This window comes from Protobothrops mucrosquamatus, unplaced genomic scaffold, assembly GCF_001527695.2.
Source record: "Protobothrops mucrosquamatus isolate PMUCROS unplaced genomic scaffold, P.Mucros_1.0 scaffold3770, whole genome shotgun sequence".
NCBI lineage: Eukaryota > Metazoa > Chordata > Lepidosauria > Squamata > Viperidae > Protobothrops > Protobothrops mucrosquamatus.
Genome location: NW_015389723.1, coordinates 40,665 through 62,912, shown reverse-complemented (window position 1 = coordinate 62,912; position 22,248 = coordinate 40,665). Strand labels below are relative to the sequence as shown.

At 41.4% G+C, this 22,248-nt stretch overlaps 1 protein-coding gene across 1 annotated transcript in view; it reads left to right on the top strand.

The window, feature by feature from the left end:
• Positions 1-22,248, top strand: part of LOC107298168 (small G protein signaling modulator 2) — a gene marked incomplete at its 3' end in the record, with an annotated part of 98,867 nt that overhangs the window by 42,738 nt on the left and 33,881 nt on the right. The window contains exons 2-7 of the mRNA XM_029286468.1: positions 10,458-10,620; positions 11,765-11,854; positions 14,117-14,278; positions 16,828-16,895; positions 19,065-19,210; positions 21,771-21,905. Coding sequence (XP_029142301.1) covers positions 10,458-10,620; positions 11,765-11,854; positions 14,117-14,278; positions 16,828-16,895; positions 19,065-19,210; positions 21,771-21,905 — 764 coding nt within the window. The remainder of the gene's footprint in view (positions 1-10,457; positions 10,621-11,764; positions 11,855-14,116; positions 14,279-16,827; positions 16,896-19,064; positions 19,211-21,770; positions 21,906-22,248) is intronic.

Genomic DNA, 22,248 nt, shown 5'->3' with positions numbered 1-22,248 from the left:
GGGGGGGAGCGGTCCGGAAGTCCAACCTAAGGAGTGAATGATCTGACCATGACAGGGGCTCAATTACTACGTAATTTTTGGGCTATTCTGTGTGTGGTATTTATATGGTGCCTGCTGTGTGTGGCTTTTTATATGTAGATTGAGGTGTTGATGGCTGGTTATTAAGTCATTGGCTGTTGTTTCTTTGTGCTGCCAAGCCCTGGCCTCCTAAGTACTTGATAAGCTGGGAGTAAATCAGCACTCTTGTTGATTGACCATGGGCCCATTTCCCAGGCTGTTTTTGTGCCTGCTCGTCCAACAATCTTAGCAGCTGCAAAATTGAATGTGTTGGTCTGGCTGGAGGGCAGAATTAAATAGAAATAGCAATAGCCATTAGGCTTATAGACTGCCCAATAGTGCTTTTCAGCATTCTCTGGGCAGTTTACAAGGTAGAAGCATTATTTGTATATTGCCCCCAACAATGTGGATCCTCATTTTACCAACCTGGGAAGGATGGAAGGCCGTGTCAACCATGAGCCCCATCAGGATTGAATGCCAGGTTGTGGGCAGAGTTTGCCTGCAATACTGCTTTCTAACCACTACGACCATCAGGGCTTCTTAAATCGAGGGGGGGGCAGTCTTGACTCAGAGTGCCTTTGTCCGCAAGAGGAGAACAATGGCTGAAGTACACTCCTCAGCTTATGACAATTCATTTAGCAGCTCTTCAAAGTCACACCACCACTGAAAAAAGTGACTTATGACCAGTCTTCACATTTACAACCGTTGCAGCATCCCCACGGTCATATGATCAAAATGCCATATATCTATGATATGGCATATATCTATGATGGTTGCAATGTCCCAAGGTCATGTGATTTGCTATTGTGACCTTCCCAGCTGGCTTCAGACAAGCAAAGTAATATTAATATCAATAATAATATCAATAATAATATCAACAACAATAATAATAATAAGTTGGAAGGGACCTTGGAGGTCATCAAGTCCAACTCCCTGCTCAGGCAGGTAACCCTATACCATTTCGGACAAATGGCTGTCCAGTCTCTTCTTAAAAACTTCCAGTATTGGAGCATTCACCGCTTCTGGAGGCAGGTTGTTCCACTGGTTAATTGTTCTAACTGTCAGGAAGTTTCTCCTTAGTTGTAAGTTGCTTCTCTCCTTGATTAGTTTCCATCCGTTGTTTCTTGTCGTTCCTTCAGGCACTTTAGAGAATAGCTGGACTCCCTCTTCTTTGTGGCAGCCCCTGAGATACTGGAACACTGCTATCATGTCACCCCTCATCCTTCTTTTCATTAGACTAGACATACACAAGTGCTGACGGTCGTCCCACCCTATTCCTGTGATCACATGATTGCATTTTGGACACTTGGCCAGTGACCTGCATTTACGGCTGTTTTCTGCAATCGTGATTGTGATTTACAACATTTTTTTTGTCTGAAACAATGCATTTTCATACAGGTGAACAGATAGGCTGACGTGGTCTTTACGCTTTCTGTGTGCTCCTCCCTCCTTCCCTCCGTAGAAAATGCTGTTTGAATTACCGTAGCAAGCTAGCTAATTGGATTTTCAGTCTCTTACTGGATTAAGTCAGATTAACTCAACAACACATAATCAAGCAACCCCTCCACCACCCCCGCCTGGTTCCCTCTAGCTCTGTAGTTCTCTTGGCAGAAGAAATAATATAAAAAAATCCTGGCAATTCCTTCCTGGCAATTTCAGGTCCAGCCTGTAATAGAATTTGACAGAAATCTTAAAATACCACTATCCTATTTGGAAGAATTGACATAGGTGTCACTGAGTTTAGACGATGGGCTGGAAAATACCACAGAATTATTGTGGCATTATTGCCTATTGAGGCTCTTGTTATTGTACAGGTAGTCCTCGGCTTACAACAGTTCATTTAGGGACTGTTCAAAGTTACAACGGCACTGAAAAACATGACTTATGACCGTTTTTCACACTTACGGCCTTTGTAGCATCCCCACGGTCAGGTGGTCAAAATTCAGATGTTCGGCAGCTGACTCATACTTATGACGGTTGCTGTGTCCCAACGTCATGTGATCACCTTTTGCAGCCTTTGGACAAGCAAATTCAATGGGGAAGCCAGATTCACCTAACAACCATGTTACTAACTTATCAACTGCGGCGATTCACTTAACAACTGTGGCAAGGAAGGTCATAAAACGGGGCAAAACTCCCTTAACAAATGTCTCAATTAACAGAAAGTTTGGGCTCAATTGTGGCCGTAAGTTGAGAACTACCTGTATACAGATAGTTCTTGACTTAGGACCATCCATTTAGAGATCATTTGAAGTTACAACAGGATTGAAAAAAGTGACTCACGGTCAGTCCTCGCACTTAAGACTGTCACAGTGTCCCCCATGGTCACATGATCAAAATTCAGGTGCTTGGCAACTGGCATGTATTTGTGACGATTGCAGTGTCCCAGGGTCATGTGACTGCAACCTTCCCAGGGAGCTTCCAACAAGTAAAGTCGGTGGAGGAAGCCAGATTCACTTAACAACCACACGATTCACTTAATGACTGTGGCAAAAAGCTCATAACATCAGGTGTGTCTCACTTAACGACTGCATCACTTAGTGATGGAAGCTTTGGTCCCAGTTGTGGTTTCATGTTGAGAACTATCTGTTATTCACCTCACTCATCGTGCTTGCATTCATAGTAACCAAGATATTCAGTGGTGTGACTGGCTGCCTCTGAGGTGGATTGTCAGCTCCTCCTTTCTGACGTACAAAATGCTCTTTATGTACCCTTATAATAAAGTAGAATTATCTCTTCTTGTGTCTTGTCTGGTCTACTTTGGAAGGCCGACATCCACTGACTTTCATGCTTCTCCTAATACAGTGATGGCGAACCTTTTAGAGACCGAGTGCCCAAACTGCAACCCAAAACCCACTTATGCATCGTCGGGTGCTGGGTAGGTGTGGCCCATTGGCTGGGTGTGGCTAATTGGGGGTGTGTGGCCCATTGGGTGGGCGTGGCTGCGGTGGTAACGGCAGACTGGATGGGACTAAAAAGTTCAATCAATCAATTCCAACTTTGCAAGATCTTTTTTTTTCCCATGAGAAATTGAAATTGATTGATTGAACCTTTTTTTTTTTTTTGCACACGACAGCAGAGGCCTAAAGTGAAAAGGTTTTATAAAACCCAGCTGAAGGCCTAGGACTGGGGCGATGGCGTGCGTGCTCACAGAGAGGGCTCTGAATGCCGCCTCTGGCACCCGTGCCATAGGTTCGCCACCACTGTCCTAATATATCCAATTAGTCTGTCTGTCTGTCTCTCTCTCTCTCTCTCTCTCTGACTGTCTATATCAGGGGTCTTCAAACTTGGCCCTTTTATGACTTGTGGACTTCAACTTCCAGAATTCCTCAGCCAGCCATGCTGGCTGAGGAATTTTGGGAGTTGAAGTCCACAAGTCATAAAAGGGCCAAGTTTGAAGACCCCTGGTCTATATCTGTCTGTCTGTCTGTCTGTCTACCTATTATCTAGCTATCTAGCTATCTACCTATTATTTACCTATCTACCTATTATCTACCTACCTACCTATTATCTACCTACCTATTATCTACCTACCTACTATCTACCTACTATCTATCTATCTATCTATCTATCTATCTATCTATCTATCTATCTATCTATCTATCTATCTACCTATTATCTATCTATCTATCTACCTACCTACCTACCTACCTATCATCTCTGTCCATCTGTCTGTCCATCCATCCACCTACTTACAGTACCTACCTATTTATCTGTTTTGATAAAGATATATAATGAAGTGAAACACCTGGTTAGATTCAGCCACTTCCACTTATCTGATAAACCTTCTTACTTTCCAGCAGACTTTCTGCCATTTCAATGTGTATCAATGCTTTGAGTGTAACTCCTTAAGGCTGGGAAGCCAGCAAAGGTCAGTCATCTTTCAATTCAGATTCTCATCTAGAGAACAGAACTTGCATTGAATAGCATGAGAACGCTTGGGGCAAAACTTTGGTTGAATTTATAGCACACTGGCCCCATTTTTTATTTATTCATTTAGCACATTTATATAGCCACCTATCTCACAAAAAGAGACTCTGGGCGGCTTCTGAGCAAAGTAACAATTAAAACCTTATCAAAACATTTAAAAGCCCCATCAGTCGTCTATAACAGCAGAAATAAAAATAAAAACGTAAAGGAATCAAACTTAAAAGAACTCCAAGATAATGAGAGCACAACCATTATTTAGCCACATTAAACCATTTTGCAAGTGTACCATGGGATGTCCAAGGTTGATGGAAGGACCACATTTTCAGATCAGCGGAGGTGGAAGGGACCTTGGAGGTCTTCTAGTCCAACTCCCTACTCAAGCAGGAGACCCTATACCATTTAGAACAAATGGCTATCCAGTCTCTTCTTAAAAACATCCAGTGATGGAGCACCCACAACTTCTGGAGGCAAGTCATTCCGCTGATTAATTGTTCTCACTGTCAGGAAATTTCTCCTGAGTTCTAGGTTGGATCTTTCCTTGATTAGTTTCCATTTGTTGCTTCTTGTCCTGCCATCAGGTACTTTGGAGAATAGGTGGTCCTACTTTTCTTTTGACAGCCTCTCAAATATTGGAAGACTGCTATCATGCCATCCCTAGTACTGATTGTTAGACTACACATAGCCAGATCTGACAACCATTCATCAAGCCCCCTAATCATCTTTGTTGCTCTTCCCTCAGCATCTTTTTTATATCATGGTGACCACAGCTGGATGCAGTATTCCAAGTGTGGTCTTATCAAAGCAATGTATAGAGTACTAATACTTCACATGATCTTGATTCCATAAAGTTGGTCCCGTTACTGACCCATTTTACGACCCTCATGATTTACAATTGTGATGGACAAGCTCCATTACAGTCATAAGTTGAGGACTACCTTGTTTTGGAGAATTTCAGAACATCACATTCTAATCCAGAGGTCTTCAAACTTGGCCCTTTTATGACGTGTGGACTTCAACTCCCAGAATTCCTCAGCCAGGCACGCTGGCTGAGGAATTCTGGGAGTTGAAGTCCACAAGTCATAAAAGGACCAAGTTTGAAGACCCCTGTTCTAGTCAATTAGGTTCCAGATGTTTTTGATGGAGTGCAATTTTTTCTCCCTCCCTTTTCCATCTTCCTCAGCTGTGGAACTTAATGAGAGCTGCCCAATTTTATATTTTTCAGAGCTAGCCCTTTGTGGCCTATGTTTTTGTCAATAATTATTGTCTGCTGTTTACCACTGACCATCTGCTGCAAACATTGTGTCATTAAATTTCATTCCAGTTCTTTGATTAAAGTTAGTCCTGATGGAGCTGGTAATTAACAAAAAAAAAACAATCCTGTTATTTGGCAAAGAGAGGTGTGGCTTCAGGCAGCAGTTGTCAGCAAGGGACAGAGTTGTGGCATAGTATATGGATGTACAGAGGTGTCTTCTGTCCGTCAAGTGAAAGGCAACAGTACCATTTACTACAGGGGTCTTCAAACTTGGCCCTTTTATGACTTGTGGACTTCAACTCCCAGAATTCCTCAGCCAGGCATGCTGGCTGAGGAATTCTGGGAGTTGAAGTCCACAAGTCATAAAAGGGCCAAGTTTGAAGACCCCTGATCTACTCCTTCACCCCAGGCACCCAAATCTCTTAGGTGCCCCATTGATACTGTTTCTGAGACTACAAGTAGGATTCATTTATTTTCTAAATAAATATATATGTCGCCCGTCTACTAGAAGGAATTCTGGACAGCTAGCTAAAATATATATAAAAAACCACAATATAATTAGAACAAAGAACACACATATCTTAGAGTTGCCAATGGTTGGGAAACACTGGTCTAGTATATTTTATATAGAGCATTGTTTTTCTAGTTTCATCTTGATTTTATCCACATTCTTTCAGTTCAGGGTCAGTTTGCATATTATGCATTCTTATAGCATTTATTTTATTATTTGATTCTTAGCAGCAACTTTGGCAGTTTTGACTATTTTCCTCTTTATCATGTGATTCTCCATGGCTGGCTGGGGAATTCTAAGAGTTGAAGTCTACACAACTTAAAGCAGGGGTCTTCAAACTTGGCCCTTTTATGACTTGTAGACTTCAACTCCCAGAATACCTCAGCTAGGCATGCTGGCTGAGGAATTCTGGGAGTTGAAGTCCACAAGTCATAAAAGGGCCAAATTTGAAGACCCCTGGCTTAAAGTTACTGAGGTTGAGAAACACTGGTCTATGCTGTTTTTGGCCATTGTGAAGTTTCAGTTTCAAGTTGTGGTTTAGTGTCACTCATGTCATGGATGCCAGGTAGCATTTGATGTTCTATGACAGTCATCAAGTTTCTGGCAGGCACTCCAGAACTGGTAGATGCCCATGGTTTCAGCATTATTCTGTGATTTCAAACATTTTTGGAGACTAAAAACGTTGCTGCAAGCGGTGTTCATAATAGCAAGGGGACTACAACTTGGCTGTCACTAAGTTGGAGCAGTCCTAATGGTGATGTTGTTAGGAGAAAGCTTGAGTTGTGGCAATAGCTACAGTAGAAATAGCAAAAGCATTTAGATTTATAATACCGCTTCACACTGCTTGACAGCCCTCTCTAAGCGGTTTACAGAGTCAGTATATTTTCCCCGACAATCTGGGTCCTCATTTTACCGACCTTGGAAGGATGGAAGGCTGAGACAACCTTGAGCCGGTCAGGATCGAACTGTCAAACTGCAGGCAGATAGCAGTCAGCAGAAGTAGCCTGCAGTACTGCATTCTAACCACTGTGCCACTATGGCCCTTTTATTGTAGCAATAGCTACAATAACAATAGCAAAAGCACTTAGACTTATATACCACTTCACAGTGCTTTACAGCCCTCTCTAAGCGGTTTAGAGAATCAGCACATTGCCCCCCAACAATCTGGGTCCTCATTTTACCGACCTCGGAAGGATGGAAGGCTGAGTCAATCTTGAGCCAGTCAGAATCGAACTCCTGGCAGTGAGCAGTGAATTAACCTGCAATACTGCATTCTGACCACAGTGCCATCCTGGCTCTGTAAAATGGGAAGAGAAGAAAAACAGAGTACTATGTTGTTTCCATCGAAACCTCTCTTCCCAGTCTGGTGGTCCTCGACTTTTGACTGCAATTGAGCCCAAAATTTCTGATGCTAAGCGAGATAATTGTTAAGTGAGTTTTGCCCTATTTTATAACCTTTTTTGCCACAGTTGTTAACTGAATCACTGGAGCTGTTAAGCTAATAACCGGATTGGATCACATGAGCTTGGGACCTTGCAACCGTCATAAATATGAACCAGTTGCCAAGCATCCAAATTTTGATCACGTGACTGCAGGGATGTTGCAACAATCCTGTGAAAAGTGGTCATAAGTCACTTTCAGTGCCACTGTAATTTCAAACAGTCACTAAACGAATGGTTGTAAGTCAAGGACCACTTGTACTGCTATCAGAGGGAACTCTATGGAACCATTTCGGGTTTAGAAGGAGAAGGAGTTCATTACAGATAAAATAATTAAATATATTTGCATCTGCCTCAGAAAGGAAGCAACTTCCCCCCCCTTTTTTTTTGTTAAGCCCTAGTCTCCAACTTCAGTACGAGAGCCAGAGACGAGGGACTCTTCAAGTCTGAATTTGTGGAAAATTTGGGGGAACCCTTTGGGCTGAGCAGCACAATATAAAATACTTCCCTCAAAATAAATTTCTCTTCTTTAATTACCTCTGTTATTGCTTAATACTTTGATACTTAAGAGGAGCATTCATTCCTAAGTTGGTTAGGCTTTATATTAACAAAAAAATAAATATATATTACTACATAAACATAGGTAAATTAGACCATATTAGGCTTGCATCCTCTTTCAAACAATAGCCAGTGAGAGGTTTTCATGAGGATTTAAAGGCTTTTCCTGTGGTGTATTTCTGAGATAAACTGCCTTGGAATGAGATTGTCTGCCTTTTTAACAGCAAATAACCCCACCTATCTTTCCTCATGGATTGTGGTTTTTCTGTTGCTTAATTATTTTTTTTAAGTTGCAAAAAGTCCAGCTTGTTTGCTTAGAAATTGCTTGCTCTAATTGGCAGGCCAGACCTCTGTGGTTAGATTAGTCTGGAAAAGATGGAATCTATTTTATAGCATTCCTTTCAGGAAGGGTGCAGAAATTTGTAGGGTAGACTGGGAACCAGGCTGTCTCTAAGATTTCCATGCTCTCTGCTTTGCATCTCTTTTTTGCTATTGCATTTAAAAAAAAATGTCATCACAGATCAACCAAAGTTGTTCATAGATGGAATATTCTGTGGGCGTTAAGCACAAAGAGAGCTATACAGTTCAATTGAGTTGATAGTTTCAGAATTTAATACGTGGGCATAAACGGTGAGATCAAAGAGGAGAAGGAGCTAAATTCAGCCATCGGTAATTTAACAAATGAATTATATGTCAGATGTCTTTATCAACATTTCAGAGTCACAAACATTTCTCATTTCTGGTAATCTAGAGTGATGATTCATAAGCTTTCATGTTTCCGAGAGCTCATTTTACACGATCTGGATTGTGTTGGAATAATTGATGCCAATTCCCAGAGAGACTGATGGATGACTGTGATGTTCACAAAGGCAGCAACTGTTGGAATAAAAATTCAAATTTGAATTAAGTTTCCTTGCTTTAGAGTTCAGTGTCATGGGCCCTTCCTTGTATACCGCCACAGACACTCTGGCTATGTTCACACTTTAAACACAACCATATCAATTAAGGAGTGGATACATTTTCATTTTCACAAATGCAGCTTGGCAAGTGTTAACTTGGGTTGCGTTTTTAATGGTGATCCTTGGTGCTGAGACTCAAGTCAACAAAAGAACGTCTGCAAAGTAACGGGCAGAACCATTGACTACCAATAGACGACTACGACTATAGCCGTTCTTTGTAGACGTTCTTTTGTTGGTTCGAGTCTCTCATGGTTCCCGGGGTGTCAAGTCGGGACTCGATGTTTATAAGAGAAGGTAACCGCAAGACACACTTAGGTCGTAAAAACGAAAATTTGTGGTTCAGTGGTTCAACCAAAAGATGAATTGATGCAGAGATCTGATGGTGCTTACTAAGAAAGTCTCTGGGGCAAGTGATTCCTTGAATAAACTCTTGCATTCTATGTCATCTTTGAGAACTTTGTAAACCTAATGCTTAGTATTCTAGAGGTATGTATGTATGTGTTAAATTTGTATCCTGCCTTTTTTTTTTTATAAATTTTTTATTAATTTTTGAAATTAAACAACAAATTCAAATATGATGCATTTACTTACACAAGAAAAAAAGATAATCCTACTCAATACGTGTTCGGAGACGCTCGGCAGTCCCCGCCTTGCCTCCACCCTCATTCACTTTCTTCTTCCTTCCTCCCCCTAAACCCACAACCTCTCCTCTTTCCTCCTTTCCACCTCCCTACATCCCATCTCAGTTTGGGGTACCAGCCGAGCATCTCCTCTTTTTAATACAATACCATTATTTACCTGTAATATATAAACACATCAATTTTTATAATTTCTATCCCCTAATCCCCTTCTCCCCTCCCCCCCCCGGACTTCCCAGAACTGAGTACAGGAATAATCACATAATAATCCAAGTCTAACCCAAATACCCATTCATAATATAAACAAGTATAAACTTACTGTAACTCTAATATACAATAATCAACTTAACTATAAACTATATATATAAATTATATATAAAAATATTTATAAATAACAATAATTAATCAAAGGCTATCGTATCCTGCCTTTTTATAGGAGCTCAAGACAGCAAACATTGTGCTTCCTTTTTCTCACTTGTACCTGCAGGTCATAAGATCTATTTAAGGTCTATTTTGCTCTTGGATCTTGTCTCTTTAATTTGTTTAGTAGTGGCTCCCAGCATGCCATTTGAAGGGCCGAGAATGTGTTTACTGACACATTCCTTAGTGCTCCTCAAGCTTCCCCTTATCTAGTTTTAATTCTTCACTTTATTTAAAATTTGAAAAGTGATTGAGAAGCTAGTGAGGCACCAGCCTCAAGCACAATCTGCATTTCTAGTGATGCCTATGGACCTACCTGGTTAGAAAATCAAATGATGGGTGGCTATAGTCTTGACTTCTTCTGTTGTATAGATGTTTTGTTATTGCAATAATTTTTGTTCGGAACATGATCTCAATATTCCCAAAAGGTCCTCTGACCTCAAATAGTTGAGGATCTTGTTTTAAAGCCTCCTAGCCTTGTACTTTAAAAAAAAACATATTTCAGAAGTTGTGAGTGTCCCATCACTGGAGGTTTTCAAGAAGACATCCATTTGTCTAAAAAAGCACAGACTCTCCTGTTCAAATGGGGGATTGGACTAGATGACCTCCAAGGTCTCTTCCAACTGTGTTATTCTATGATTCTAAATATGTGTTTTTGCTCACTGGCCCTGTATTCTGTTTTTTTTCTCCCAGGTATGGTAGAAATTTGCCTTCTCCACATGCTCAAGCGTCGGGCATCCGGCTTCTTGCGGACAGACAAGATCGCTGCGCTTTTCACCAAGGTTGGCAAGACCTATGACGTGGCCAGTGACATATGCAGGAAAGTGCAGGAGTTGTTGCAACAGGCTGAAGGCAGGTGAGGGTGACGTTCATTTTGCATGTGTTTCCTAGAGACCAGTCAGATGCTCAGGCTGTCCACCATTAGGAGATGGAACATCCCATTCTTGGGTAGCACATCTGGAAGAGATAATTATGCATCTTGCACTCTGCAGCCACCATGATTATTTTTAACAAGATGGCCCCAGGATCAGCGCATTATGAATAGGACCAGTGGTGGGATTCAGCCAGTTCGCACAGGTTCGGTAGAACCGAGACCTAATTTTTTGTTGAGTTTGGTGAACCGGTTATGATAAATCTGTGTTTTCCAGAACACGTTTGGGTTTCATTCAACTTCCTTCCAGGTAGGGTGGAAAAAAAACTCTCCCCAAAAGTCCAAGACAGGAGCAATGGAAACCAAACTGAGACACGCCACCTTCGATCATGTCAGCTGCCCGCTCACCTCTTCCCTTTCACTCCCCTCCCGAGTCAGACTGCCATGCTACGGAAGATGGGCCTTACCCAGTCCCCCTCCACCGTTTTGGAGCCAGGGGGGAGTGACAGCAAAAGGCTCTACTGTTGCTGCACAACAGCTGTGTCTGCCACTGGAGGGGCTTTCTTTGGTCCCTGCCACCCCTAGCGCCCGTGTGACACTCACAGCGATGGTGGCGTGAGGGGGGGTGAGTGTGTGCACACCTGCGTGCACACTGGCCCAGTGGCCTCCATGTTTGAGTTAATCTTTTTCGAAAGACTTAGAATCACCTTGGACCAAAGTAGACCTCTAATCTGTTAATAATTTTGCTCTGTGAGGGAGATGGCTGGTTTCCAAATTTGATAATTAAATAAATACATTTAGCCCAAATTGGTGCTTGAGTCTCTCCAACCAAAATAACGCACTAGATCAGCAGATTAATTCTGGTGTCTTCTAGATGTCCTGTTCACCACTTTCCATAAGCCCGCACCAACAAGTTGTGCACATGTGGTAGGTTGGAAAAGGTTGCTCTGGATCCATGTTCTTCAAACTTGGCAACTTTCCTCCTCTCCTCAATTTAGCAAGGAATCCCTTGGGGATCATGCTGACGTTATTCACTTCTATGTCTATTAAGTTGAGATCCCAAGTTACACACTCATTCCCCAAATGAGCTTCAAAAGAGAACGTGTTCATTTCTTCTTTTCCTTTGCAGATCACCTGTAAGCAACGGGGAGAATGTAGGCAGGTGGTTCGCCTTTCCGACTGTGTTTCCATCTCTGTTCAGGTCACTAGTTTATATTAAGTGAGAATCAGATGTAGTAGAGAAAAAATAAGATCCTTTTTTCCCCCTTTTGACTGGGAAATTCGGAGAGGGAGAAAATGATTTTCCAGACATTTTGTTTTTATTTTCCTCTCCCCCCAAATTTCTATTTTTAATTAGTTTGTATCCAGGGCCATTTGTGTGGTGAGAAAACACTTTGGAAAAATATGGATTCCCCCCCCCCCCTTAGTGACATTTCAGCATTTAAGCAGCCAATTGAGTTGGCTGTGAAAGGAGTTGGTTGAATTGGCAAGCAATGTCACTGCCTTTGCCAGTGAAACCACTCGTTTTTTTGGCTGCTCTTCCCTCTTAAACTTGGTTTCCCATCACTTTGCGGCTGGATTTTACATAGCAATTGCCAAAGATGGAAAGACCATTCATGATGAAGAAAGACAAAATAAAACATTTATTTAGGCTGCCCTGCCTGGCAGATTTTCTTCTGGCAGACGGGCATAATTGGAGCCACGGATGCAGCCTCTCATATATGGTGTAGAGGAGAATTGCATATTTTCTTGTGTATCTTCTATATGTATATAACAATCTCCTTAGTCTTTGAATCAATACTGCAACCAAGCAGCAAAAAAGTATTTGAGAAGGTGCAAAAAATATACAATATAGGCCTGAGATGTTAAAAAAAATATATTCAGCATTATGAAGGACTAGAAACTTGTGTGCTCTCTTAACCCCATGAAGGAACCAGAGACCGAAATCAGTTCTCATAGTCAGCCTGGCATTCAACACATAACTTGCTAGCATGGGAATATACCAGCCAACTGAAATAGTGCTGAATGGCCATTAAATGCTTTACAGGTAGTCCTCGATTTACAACCATTTGTTTAGTGACCATTTGAAGTTACAAAAGCACTGGGGGGGGAATTACAACTGGTCCTTGCATTTAATGACTGTCGCAGCATCTCCATGGCCACCTGAACATGCATGCTTGGCAACCAGCATATATGTACAACAGTCGCAGCATCCCGGGGTCATGTCATTGCCATTTGTGACCTTTCCAGCCAGTTCCCAATACACAAAGTCAATGGGGGAAGAAAGATTTGATTAATGACAGTGTGATTCACTTAACAACCGTGGCAAAAAAAAGGTAATAAAATTGGGCATCTCACTTAACAACTACCTTGCTTAGCAATGGAAATTCTGATCCAGTTGAGGTCATAAGCTGAGGACTATCTGTATGGCTTGAAAAATCTCTTTAATGCCAGTTTCAGAGATGGATACCCCTTCTTCCCTCCCTCTTTCCCAACCCTTTCACACTGGCTAATTCTTATAAGCAACCTCTGTCTTTTCCCATCGTGATATTAAAGCCTCTGGAATCATCCCAGAAACCTTCATGTGTGCAAATGGCCCCTAGCCATGACAAACAACAAAAGCAACACCCAGCAGAGAGTTTAGTTAAATTATTACCTCTGCTCACTTTCATTGGCCAGCAAAGGGAAGGGACTGACTGCACAGGGATGAGAGCTGTTCAGTGGGGCTTATTTAGCAGATGCAACATTATCTCAGAATTTTTATTTATTTATATCCCACTTCTACTATTATTTATCAATACCTCAAGGCGATGAACACATCCTCCTCCAATCTTCTGCATAACGGCAACCCTGTGATATGGGTTGGGCTCTGAGAGAGGGAATGAGCCAAAGTTACCCAGTCGGCTTTCATGCCTAGGGCGGGACTAGAACTCACGGTTTCCTGGTGATTGGCTCAAAGTCACCCAGTCGGCTTTCATGCCTAGGGCGGGACTAGAACTCACGGTTTCCTGGTGATTGGCTCAAAATCACCCAGTCAGCTTTTATGCGTAGGGCGGGACTAGAATTCACGGTTTCCTGGTGATTGGCTCAAAGTCACCCAGTCGGCTTTCATGCCTAGGGCAGGACTAGAACTCACAGTTTCATGGTGATTGGCTCAAAGTCACCCAGTCGGCTTTCATGCCTAGGGCGGGACTAGAACTCACGGTTTCCTGGTGATTGGCTCAGAATCATGCAGCTGGCTTTCATGCTTAGGGTGCCTACCAGAAGACTTCAGGTGTGTAGAATTTCAACGATTCTAACTCTTTGTAACAAGAGCAATTATTATAGTACCCTTTTAATTTTACTTTATCTTTAACTATTATAACATCGGACGAAACACCACTGACTCTGACCCCGTAGTCGGTAATAAACCTCTATTCTCATATGCAGAACGTTTATTTTCGAGACTCACACTTTTCTGGTATTTTTTTCTCCTTAACAGAAAATACCAGCCAGCTGGCCAAGAATCCCTTAAGCGGCAAGCTTCAACCACAAACAAGCCCTCTTCTTTGTCCCCACAAGCCATCAAGCACATTTGGGTGCGCACCGCCCTGATCGAGAGAGTGCTTGATAAAATTGTGCAGTACCTTGTGGATAACAATAGGTAAGAAGAATGCCAATGTTTGCTTGGGTTAATTTTTTTTTGTTCATTTTGTTCAAGGGATGGTATACACAGTCCACTTTTAAGAGCAGTGAGTTGTGGGTGTTACACAACATTTTTACGTCATACCTTTGTGTGTTGTGGGAAGTTTCTCTATTTTTGCATAGTATTGTATATGGTGTTTTTACTTATATTGATCACTAGGAGGCAGTATGTGACTAATTTCATCCTATATATAGGGACTCATCAGACATACAGGTAATCCTCGATTTAGGACTGAGCCTGGAATTATGGTTGCAAGTCGTGACAGTTGTTAAACAGGTCACCATGTGACTGCACCCAATTTTATGTCCTTTTCTGCAGCAGTGAACAACAGTGATCATTAAGCAAACACAGCAGTCAAAAAACAAATCCATTCTTTTTATCCAGCAAGTGTTTTGCCAGAAAGTGGAAGTAAACAGCAGAAACTGGCAAAAACCACCAAAAAGTGCAGTCATATAACCTTGGGACACGAATCAGAATCAGAATAGAGCTGGAAGGGACCTTGGAGGTCTTCTAGTCCAGCCCCCTGCTCAAGCAGGAGACCCTATACCATTTCAGACAAGTGGCTGTCCAGTCTCTTCTTAAAAACCTCCAGTGATGAAGCACCCACAACTTCTGAAGGCAAGCTGTTCCACTGGTTAATTGTCCTCACTGTCAGGAAGCTTCTCCTTAATTCCACGTTGCTTCTCTCCTTGGTTAGTTTCCATCCATTGTTTCTTGTCTTGCCTTCTGGTGCTTTGGAAAATAAGTTGACCCCCTTCTCCTTGTGGCAGTCTCTCAAATACTGGAATTATATTATCATGTCCCCCCCTAGTCCTTCTTTTCTCTAGACTGGCCATACCCAAATCCTGCAACCGTTCTTCATATGTTTTAGTTTCCAGAGTTTTAATCATCTTCGTTGCTCTTCTTTGCACTTTTTCCAAAGTCTCAACATCTTTTTTGTAATGTGGTGACCAAAACTGGATGCACTATTCCAGGTGTGGCCTTACTAAGGCTTTATAAAGCGGTACTAATACTTCACGTGATTTTGATTCTGTGCCTCTGTTTATACAACTCTTGTTTATACACTGCAAAGGGCTGTAAATGTCAGCCTATTGCCAAATGCCCAAAATTAAACCACATAACTGTGGGTGGTAATGTATGCAGCCGTTGGAACTCCAGAATTGGGTCCTAAGTACCTTTTGGGGGATCCGTCATAACTTTGAACAGTCTCTAAGTGATTGGTTGTTAAGTGAGGAGAACCTGTAGCAAGGGAGGGAAGGGATCTTGTCAATTCATAGCATTTCCCATGGATTTGGGTTTGATCTCTGCCTAAGGAGGCCTGAAAAGGAAATTCCCGTCTTTTCCTGGAAATGGATGGGATTGTTCTTAGCTAGTGGGACCTCATCAGCTTCAACAGACCTAATTGCAGATGCTAATGGACAAAGCTGGGACTTGGAACTCTAGCCCCATCTATAGGTGAAATGGTGCTACTTCTCCCCTTTAAGATTGCATGTCTTCCTAGGAACACAGGAAATCATCTTTTTTTAGGGACTTAGAGGTTAGACTGAGATGTTGGGCTAAGAATTCATTTGGCATGCTTTATATATGAGGCCAGCCATAGTGGTACATTATAAGCTGGGTTCAAAGAAAGCAGGACTGTGAGAGTCCAGCTGAAATTTGCCCATCCAAATTCTGCCTTACAACACAGAGGATTAGGGGGTTGGAGGCTAAAACATGAAGAACGGTTGCAGGAACTGAGAATATCTAGTCTAGCGAAAAGAAGGACTAGGGGTGACATGATAGCAATATTCCAATATCTAAAGTGCTGCCAAAAAACAAGAAAGAGTCAAGCTATTCTCCAAAGCACCTGAAGGCAGGATAAGTAGCAATGGATGGAAACTAATCAAGGAAAGAAACTAATCAAGGGGAAATTTCCTGACAAAAACAATTAACCAATGGAATGACTTGCCTCCAGAAATCGTGGGCGCTCCATCACTGGAGGTTTTTAAGAAGAGATTGGACAGCCATTTGTGTAGAATGGTATAGGATCTCCTGCTTGGGCAGGTGGTTGGACTAGAGGACCTCCAAAGTCCCTTCCAGCTCAGTATTCTGTTATCCTCTTATCACCAGCTGAAGTGTTTCACAGACTCAAGATGTTCCCACCACTTGCTCTGTGGTTAAGGATTAGTTCTTTCCACCCCTTTGATTCCTTTAGCCTCACTTGGTAGGTCCTTAGATATTATTTTTTTTTTTTTCTGTTGTACCCTTTTTATTGCATTTATATCCCAACTTTCTCCAGGAGTTCAAAGCAGCATCCATAAGGGGGATTCTGGGAGTTGAAGTCAGTTTCCAAGTGCTGGGATTTAAAACACTGGTTTAGATTAAGGATGGGAAGATTGAAGCCCTAAACCTGCATACCTCACTAAGCAACATTTTTATGATTTTAAGATGTTATCTATTCAGTCGTGTTGTGTTCATATTTTTCCTTTCTTTCTTTTTAATTGATTGTGGGGATTTGTTTCTTCTAGCAAATATTATGAGAAAGAGGCATTATTGGCCGATCCAGTATGTGGACCCATCTTGGCCTGTCTTCTAGGTAAGTATCCTTCCTAAATATTATTTCCATGCAATTTTGAACGTGAACCAAAGGGTGACATAAAAGGTCTCTACAAACGTTTTTAATTTTGTACTTGGAGTTTACATTATGTCAACATGGTCTCCTTGACCCTGTACCCCCACACTTAACCATACTAATTAGGATAAAAAGAATCTCGGGGGACTTAATCTAACATTCTAATACTCTCAAAGTCTTATTTTCAATAATCTTTTGAAACCCAGGGGGGACTATATAAAATATAACAGTTCAAGCGAAGGATTTAAACTCATTCATTCCCTGCATTTATACCCCATCTTTTTCCTGGATGTTCACAGTGTTTGTAGAGGTCCTCACAAATTTTATCTCCACTACAAAACTGTGAAGTTGGGCTGGAAGATATTTTTATTGGCCCAGAGTCACCCAGGGAGCTTTGTAATTGGATGGGATTTGAACATGGGTCTCTCCAAACCAAGGCCAACATTTGAATTGTTACACTACAGGTAGTCCTTGACTTACAATCATTTGTTTAGCAACTGTTTGAAGTTATAATAGCACTGAAAAAAGTTGTTATGACTGGTCTTCATACTTATGACTATTGCAATGTTCCCATGGTCACGTGATCAAAATTCAGGTGCTTGGCAACTGGCATATATTCACAATGATTGTGGTGTCCTGGGGTCATGTGATCACCATTTGCAACCTTCCAGCTAGCTTCTGACAAGCAAAATCAATGGGGAAATCTGGATGATTCACTTAATAAATCTGCATGATTCACTTAATAATTGCAGTGATTCGCTTAGCAATTACGGCAAAAAGGTTTGTAAAACTGGTCATGACTCTCTTAACAACCGCCTTGCTTAGCACGTAGAAATTCTGATCCCAACTGTGGTCATAAGTCAAGGACTACATATACACTATCACACAAAGAGGAGATTTAAACTATACATGCGCTACAGTTTCCCCTTCCTCTTCTTTTCCTCCCCCAGAACCTGTGTGCTTCACTTATCCTTGGGGGCAGGTCAGTGAAACAGCTGGATTTGACATTTAGAAAAACAGACAATCAATCTGTGTTGTTTCCAGCATTTGAGGGTTGAACCTTAATGCATCACTTCACCAAGTAGAACCTATTTTCAAGATTAACTTGGGAGGCGGAGTGGCAGAATCTGTGGGTGGAGTTAAAAGAGGGATCAAACTAGAATCCCTACATAGCCACAAGTAAACTTAAGTCCAACTGAATTCCATGGGCCCTTAGCTAACTCCAAGCAAGTATTAACTGTTAGTTGAGAAGATTCCTATGCATAGGCTGTTTAGCAATAAATCAGTTTAATTAGACCTTCAGGTATGGACCTGGTAGTTCATGCCTGACACCACTAAATTTAAGACACGCAAGGTTGGGAGATCTGTAGCTTTCCAGATGTTGCTGATCTGTAGCTTCCAGCATCCTTCTTCAGTAGCTGTGATGGCTGAACTATAGTCCCGTGACTTGAAAATCAGCCAGCTTTCCCCCAGCATCATGCCCACAGGGAGATAAAATGAGCTAATATAGAATTTCAGACATTTTGCAGTTTTACTTATGCCTAGCTTCCCAGCTGTTCACCACTTTTACTACCATGCTCCTCCTCCTGGTAAAAAAGACTCACAGCTAGTTGAGTCCAGTCAACATTTTTATTTGAAAAGATAGAGGGTGCCATTTTGGTGTTCGTGTTATTCAAGTTTGGTCTAGTAGGGACCAAGATGGCCTTCCCTCCTCTTCCACATACACAAGCAGTTCATTTTTGAAACAAAATGGCTGCTGTAAGAGACACAGGCCTGAACACCAAATATTTTGCTGACATTTCCAGATCTAGTATTGGAAATTAAGACCTTCTATCTAATGACAGGGCCAGGCTTGACCTTCCAACTCAGGAAGTGGGAAGCCAAAATGTATTTTTCATTTACACCAGCGTCTCAGTCTTAGCTACTTTAAGATGTGTGGACTTTAACTCCCAGAATTCCCCACCCAGAATTCTGGGATATAAAGTTCATACACCTTAACTGCCATGGTTGAGAAACAAATGGTTTAAACAAATGAAGGTTTCTAGAGGATTGGTCAGCCGACCTCAGTTTTTAGGCCTCTTTGGTGAAAGAGAAGCCTATGACTCTACTCCATTTCCTCTGTCTGGCTTTCAGTTGGGCCTTGTGCCCTGGATTACACCAAGCTGAAAACGGCTGACCACTTCTGGACAGACCCCTCAGCAGATGAGTTGGTCCAGAGGCATCGGATTCATGGAACCCACAGTCGCCAAGACTCTCCTTCTAAACGGCCAGCCCTAGGAGTAGGTGATTTCTTCTCCTTTAATATCCCTCAAATCTTTTTTAAAAATAATTTTGGAAGACTTACACTTACTGCTTTCTTGTATTTCAGAACGTTTTGTAGTAACAGCATGAGTTTATACAGGCATCTTCAGAACATCAGGTGGTGGCAACAGACAGTGAAGGAAGCGTGCAAACCATTTCAAACTCAAATGGATTTGAATCCAAACACCCCATTTTGATCAGACACAGGCTTTCCTGATCATTTGGAAATGTTCTGAACTCAAAACAACTCTGTTTTGACCTCAGGATACTCCCAGAGTAGCAGGAACAGCTTGTATTGTGCTCAAAAATGCTGTTTTGCACTCTGGACAGGATACAATCTATTATCTCCCTTTTATGAATGGTTTTGCACAGCTCTGCTAATATTATGACCAGGATTTACCGTATATTGCAAACTAGGTTGCTGAATGAGGTAGCCAATTGGCATTGTAATATAATTTATTTTTTGAGTCTCAACAAAGGATGGGTAAGTAAATTCTTGGTTCTCTGGATTTTGCTGAATGAAAACTCATAGCAGCTCTTGGTGTCTGCATCTGCTGGGATTTGAAGTTTCCTCTGAAATCTACAAATACCCCATTTCTGTAGAAAGGGAGGTGATTGATGGGTGACCGTGATGCAAAAAGAGACATTGAGATTCTAGAAACAGTGCAGGAAATAGCAACAAAGTGATAAGAGATCTGGAGTCTAAACCATATGAGGAATGAGGTTATTTCCGTAGACAAAGGCATTTAGTTCATACTGGACAACCTGTGTCCCATTAGGTCATAATTTCAGAGATATTTCCTTACCAGGTGTCTCAATTCCTTCAACACAGCTTCTCATATACTGCCTTCACTTGAAACCTCGGGGTACACTGAGAGATATATCTGCCTTGAAAATAACCCATGTTAAACTGTATAGCACAGACAAATGTCAGCACAGGAAATGTTTTATGACACTCTTTATTATGTCATCATCTATATAAATAAAAATGTAAATGTTCGTTTGTTCAAAATCTTAAATCTCTGAAAGTTCTTCACCGATTGCTTTGAAATTTTGACACAACGTTGCATTCGAATACGCGCGTGTTTTTATATACCTACTGTTATATAGATGTCACACCTGTGACAGGTAAAAACATGCTTTTTTGAAAAACAGCGCCATCTTTTGGACGTAAAAGCATACCCACAAGCATTGTGAAATTAAACATATTACAAACGTACGCTTTCTCTTTTCTTTCTTTTCCATTTAACTAGACTGAGCCACAGCAACGCGTGGCCGGGTACAGCTAGTCTGCTTTATAATAATGTTTATGTCATAAACTTTTTTTTATAAAATTTGCCAAATTCCAATCCATAGGACGCTCTATACTAGGTTCCAGAATTTGGATGCATTCAGTAAGTTAGCCCATTTCATGTACCTTGGTTCAAAAAATAATGTTCAGTGACGCACCATTTCACCCAGTTCAAGGTTACAGGAATCACAGTTTTAGTAGTAGGTTATACATCTCTTTCTAATAATAATAACAACAATAACAATAACAGAGTCAGAAGGGACTTTGGAGGTCTTCAAGTCCAACCCCCTGTTCAGGCAGGAAACCCTATACCATTTCAGACAAATGGTTGTCCAATCTCTTCTTAAAAATTTCCAGTGTTGGAGCATCCACAACTTCTGGAGGACAGTGGGGACATCTTGGTAACAATAGTTTAACCATTACATTCTGGTGTAAACATCTCCTGACTTGTTTACTTTTATCCAGTACCAAATATGAAGAAGTATTTGCATCTAGTGATGTCCACCATACAGGATCATAACAAGCAGGATGGTAGTCATGTCAATGTGATCTAAACCCAGCCCCTTCGCACATGTATGCAATGTCAAAAAACATAAAAAGGCTTGGACTATATTACAACAATTGCCATTGGGTCTTTTTTATCCTCCCTGTGAATGTCCCGTATTCTTGTGACATCACAGTGCACATTTCATCCTTTTTTCATAACTACAGTTAAGAGAACACATCTATGGTTCTCAGCATTTTCCAACTTCCCAGTCAATCCTGCTTTGCTTTTTTAGATCAGCCAAGATCATCTAGGTCAGGAGTATCCAACCTTGGCGACTTTAAGACTTGTGGACTTCAACTCCCAGAATTCCTCAGCATGGCAGTTGGTTGAGGAATTCTGGGAGTTGAAGTCCACAAGTCTTAAAGTTGCCAAGGTGTTTCCACCTGCTGTGATTTATTTTAGACAGACAGATTTTACATTAGAAATTGTTCATGCAAGTTATTTGGAGTGGATGGAGAAGCGTCAGGAAATAGTCTGTTAGTTGATTGATGATAAGGAAACCAAAATCTTTCGTGGAAGCCAGGAATGGGAAGGACAAGCTTATTCAGTTATTTTTAAAAAAGAAATTGCAACAATAGAGGCCTTGGTGGACGTTAGTTGAATGGTGAATAGCTTGCAAGGTTGCCCTTGAAGAGGAATTATAGCTCATCTTCTTCTTGGTTGTATCCTGATGTCAACGTTGGATTCTTGTGTGCATCAGATCAGGAAGCGTCACTCAAGTGGAAGCACGTCGGAAGACCGCTTTGCAGCTTCGGCCAGGGATTATGTGGAGTCGTTGCATCAGAACTCACGGACACATTTATTGTATGGGAAGAACAATGTGCTGGTTCAGCCGGTAAGTGCTTAGAGACAGAATACATTATGTCAGGTACAAGTAATCCTTGACTTAGAACCACAGCTGTGATCAGAAAATTTGATAGTGTGGTTGTTAAGTGAGGTATCACAACCGCACCCAATTTTACACACATTTTTGCTGTAGTCATTAAATGAATCACTGCAGTCATTAAGCAATGTATCATGTGAACACAATTTGCAATTTCCCTCCAGCTTCCCCATTGACTTTCCTTGTCAGAGTAGAATAGTATAGTATGGTATGGTATGGTATGGTATGGTATAGTATAGTATAGTATAGTATAGTATAGTATAGTATAGTATAGTATAGTATAGTATAGTATGGT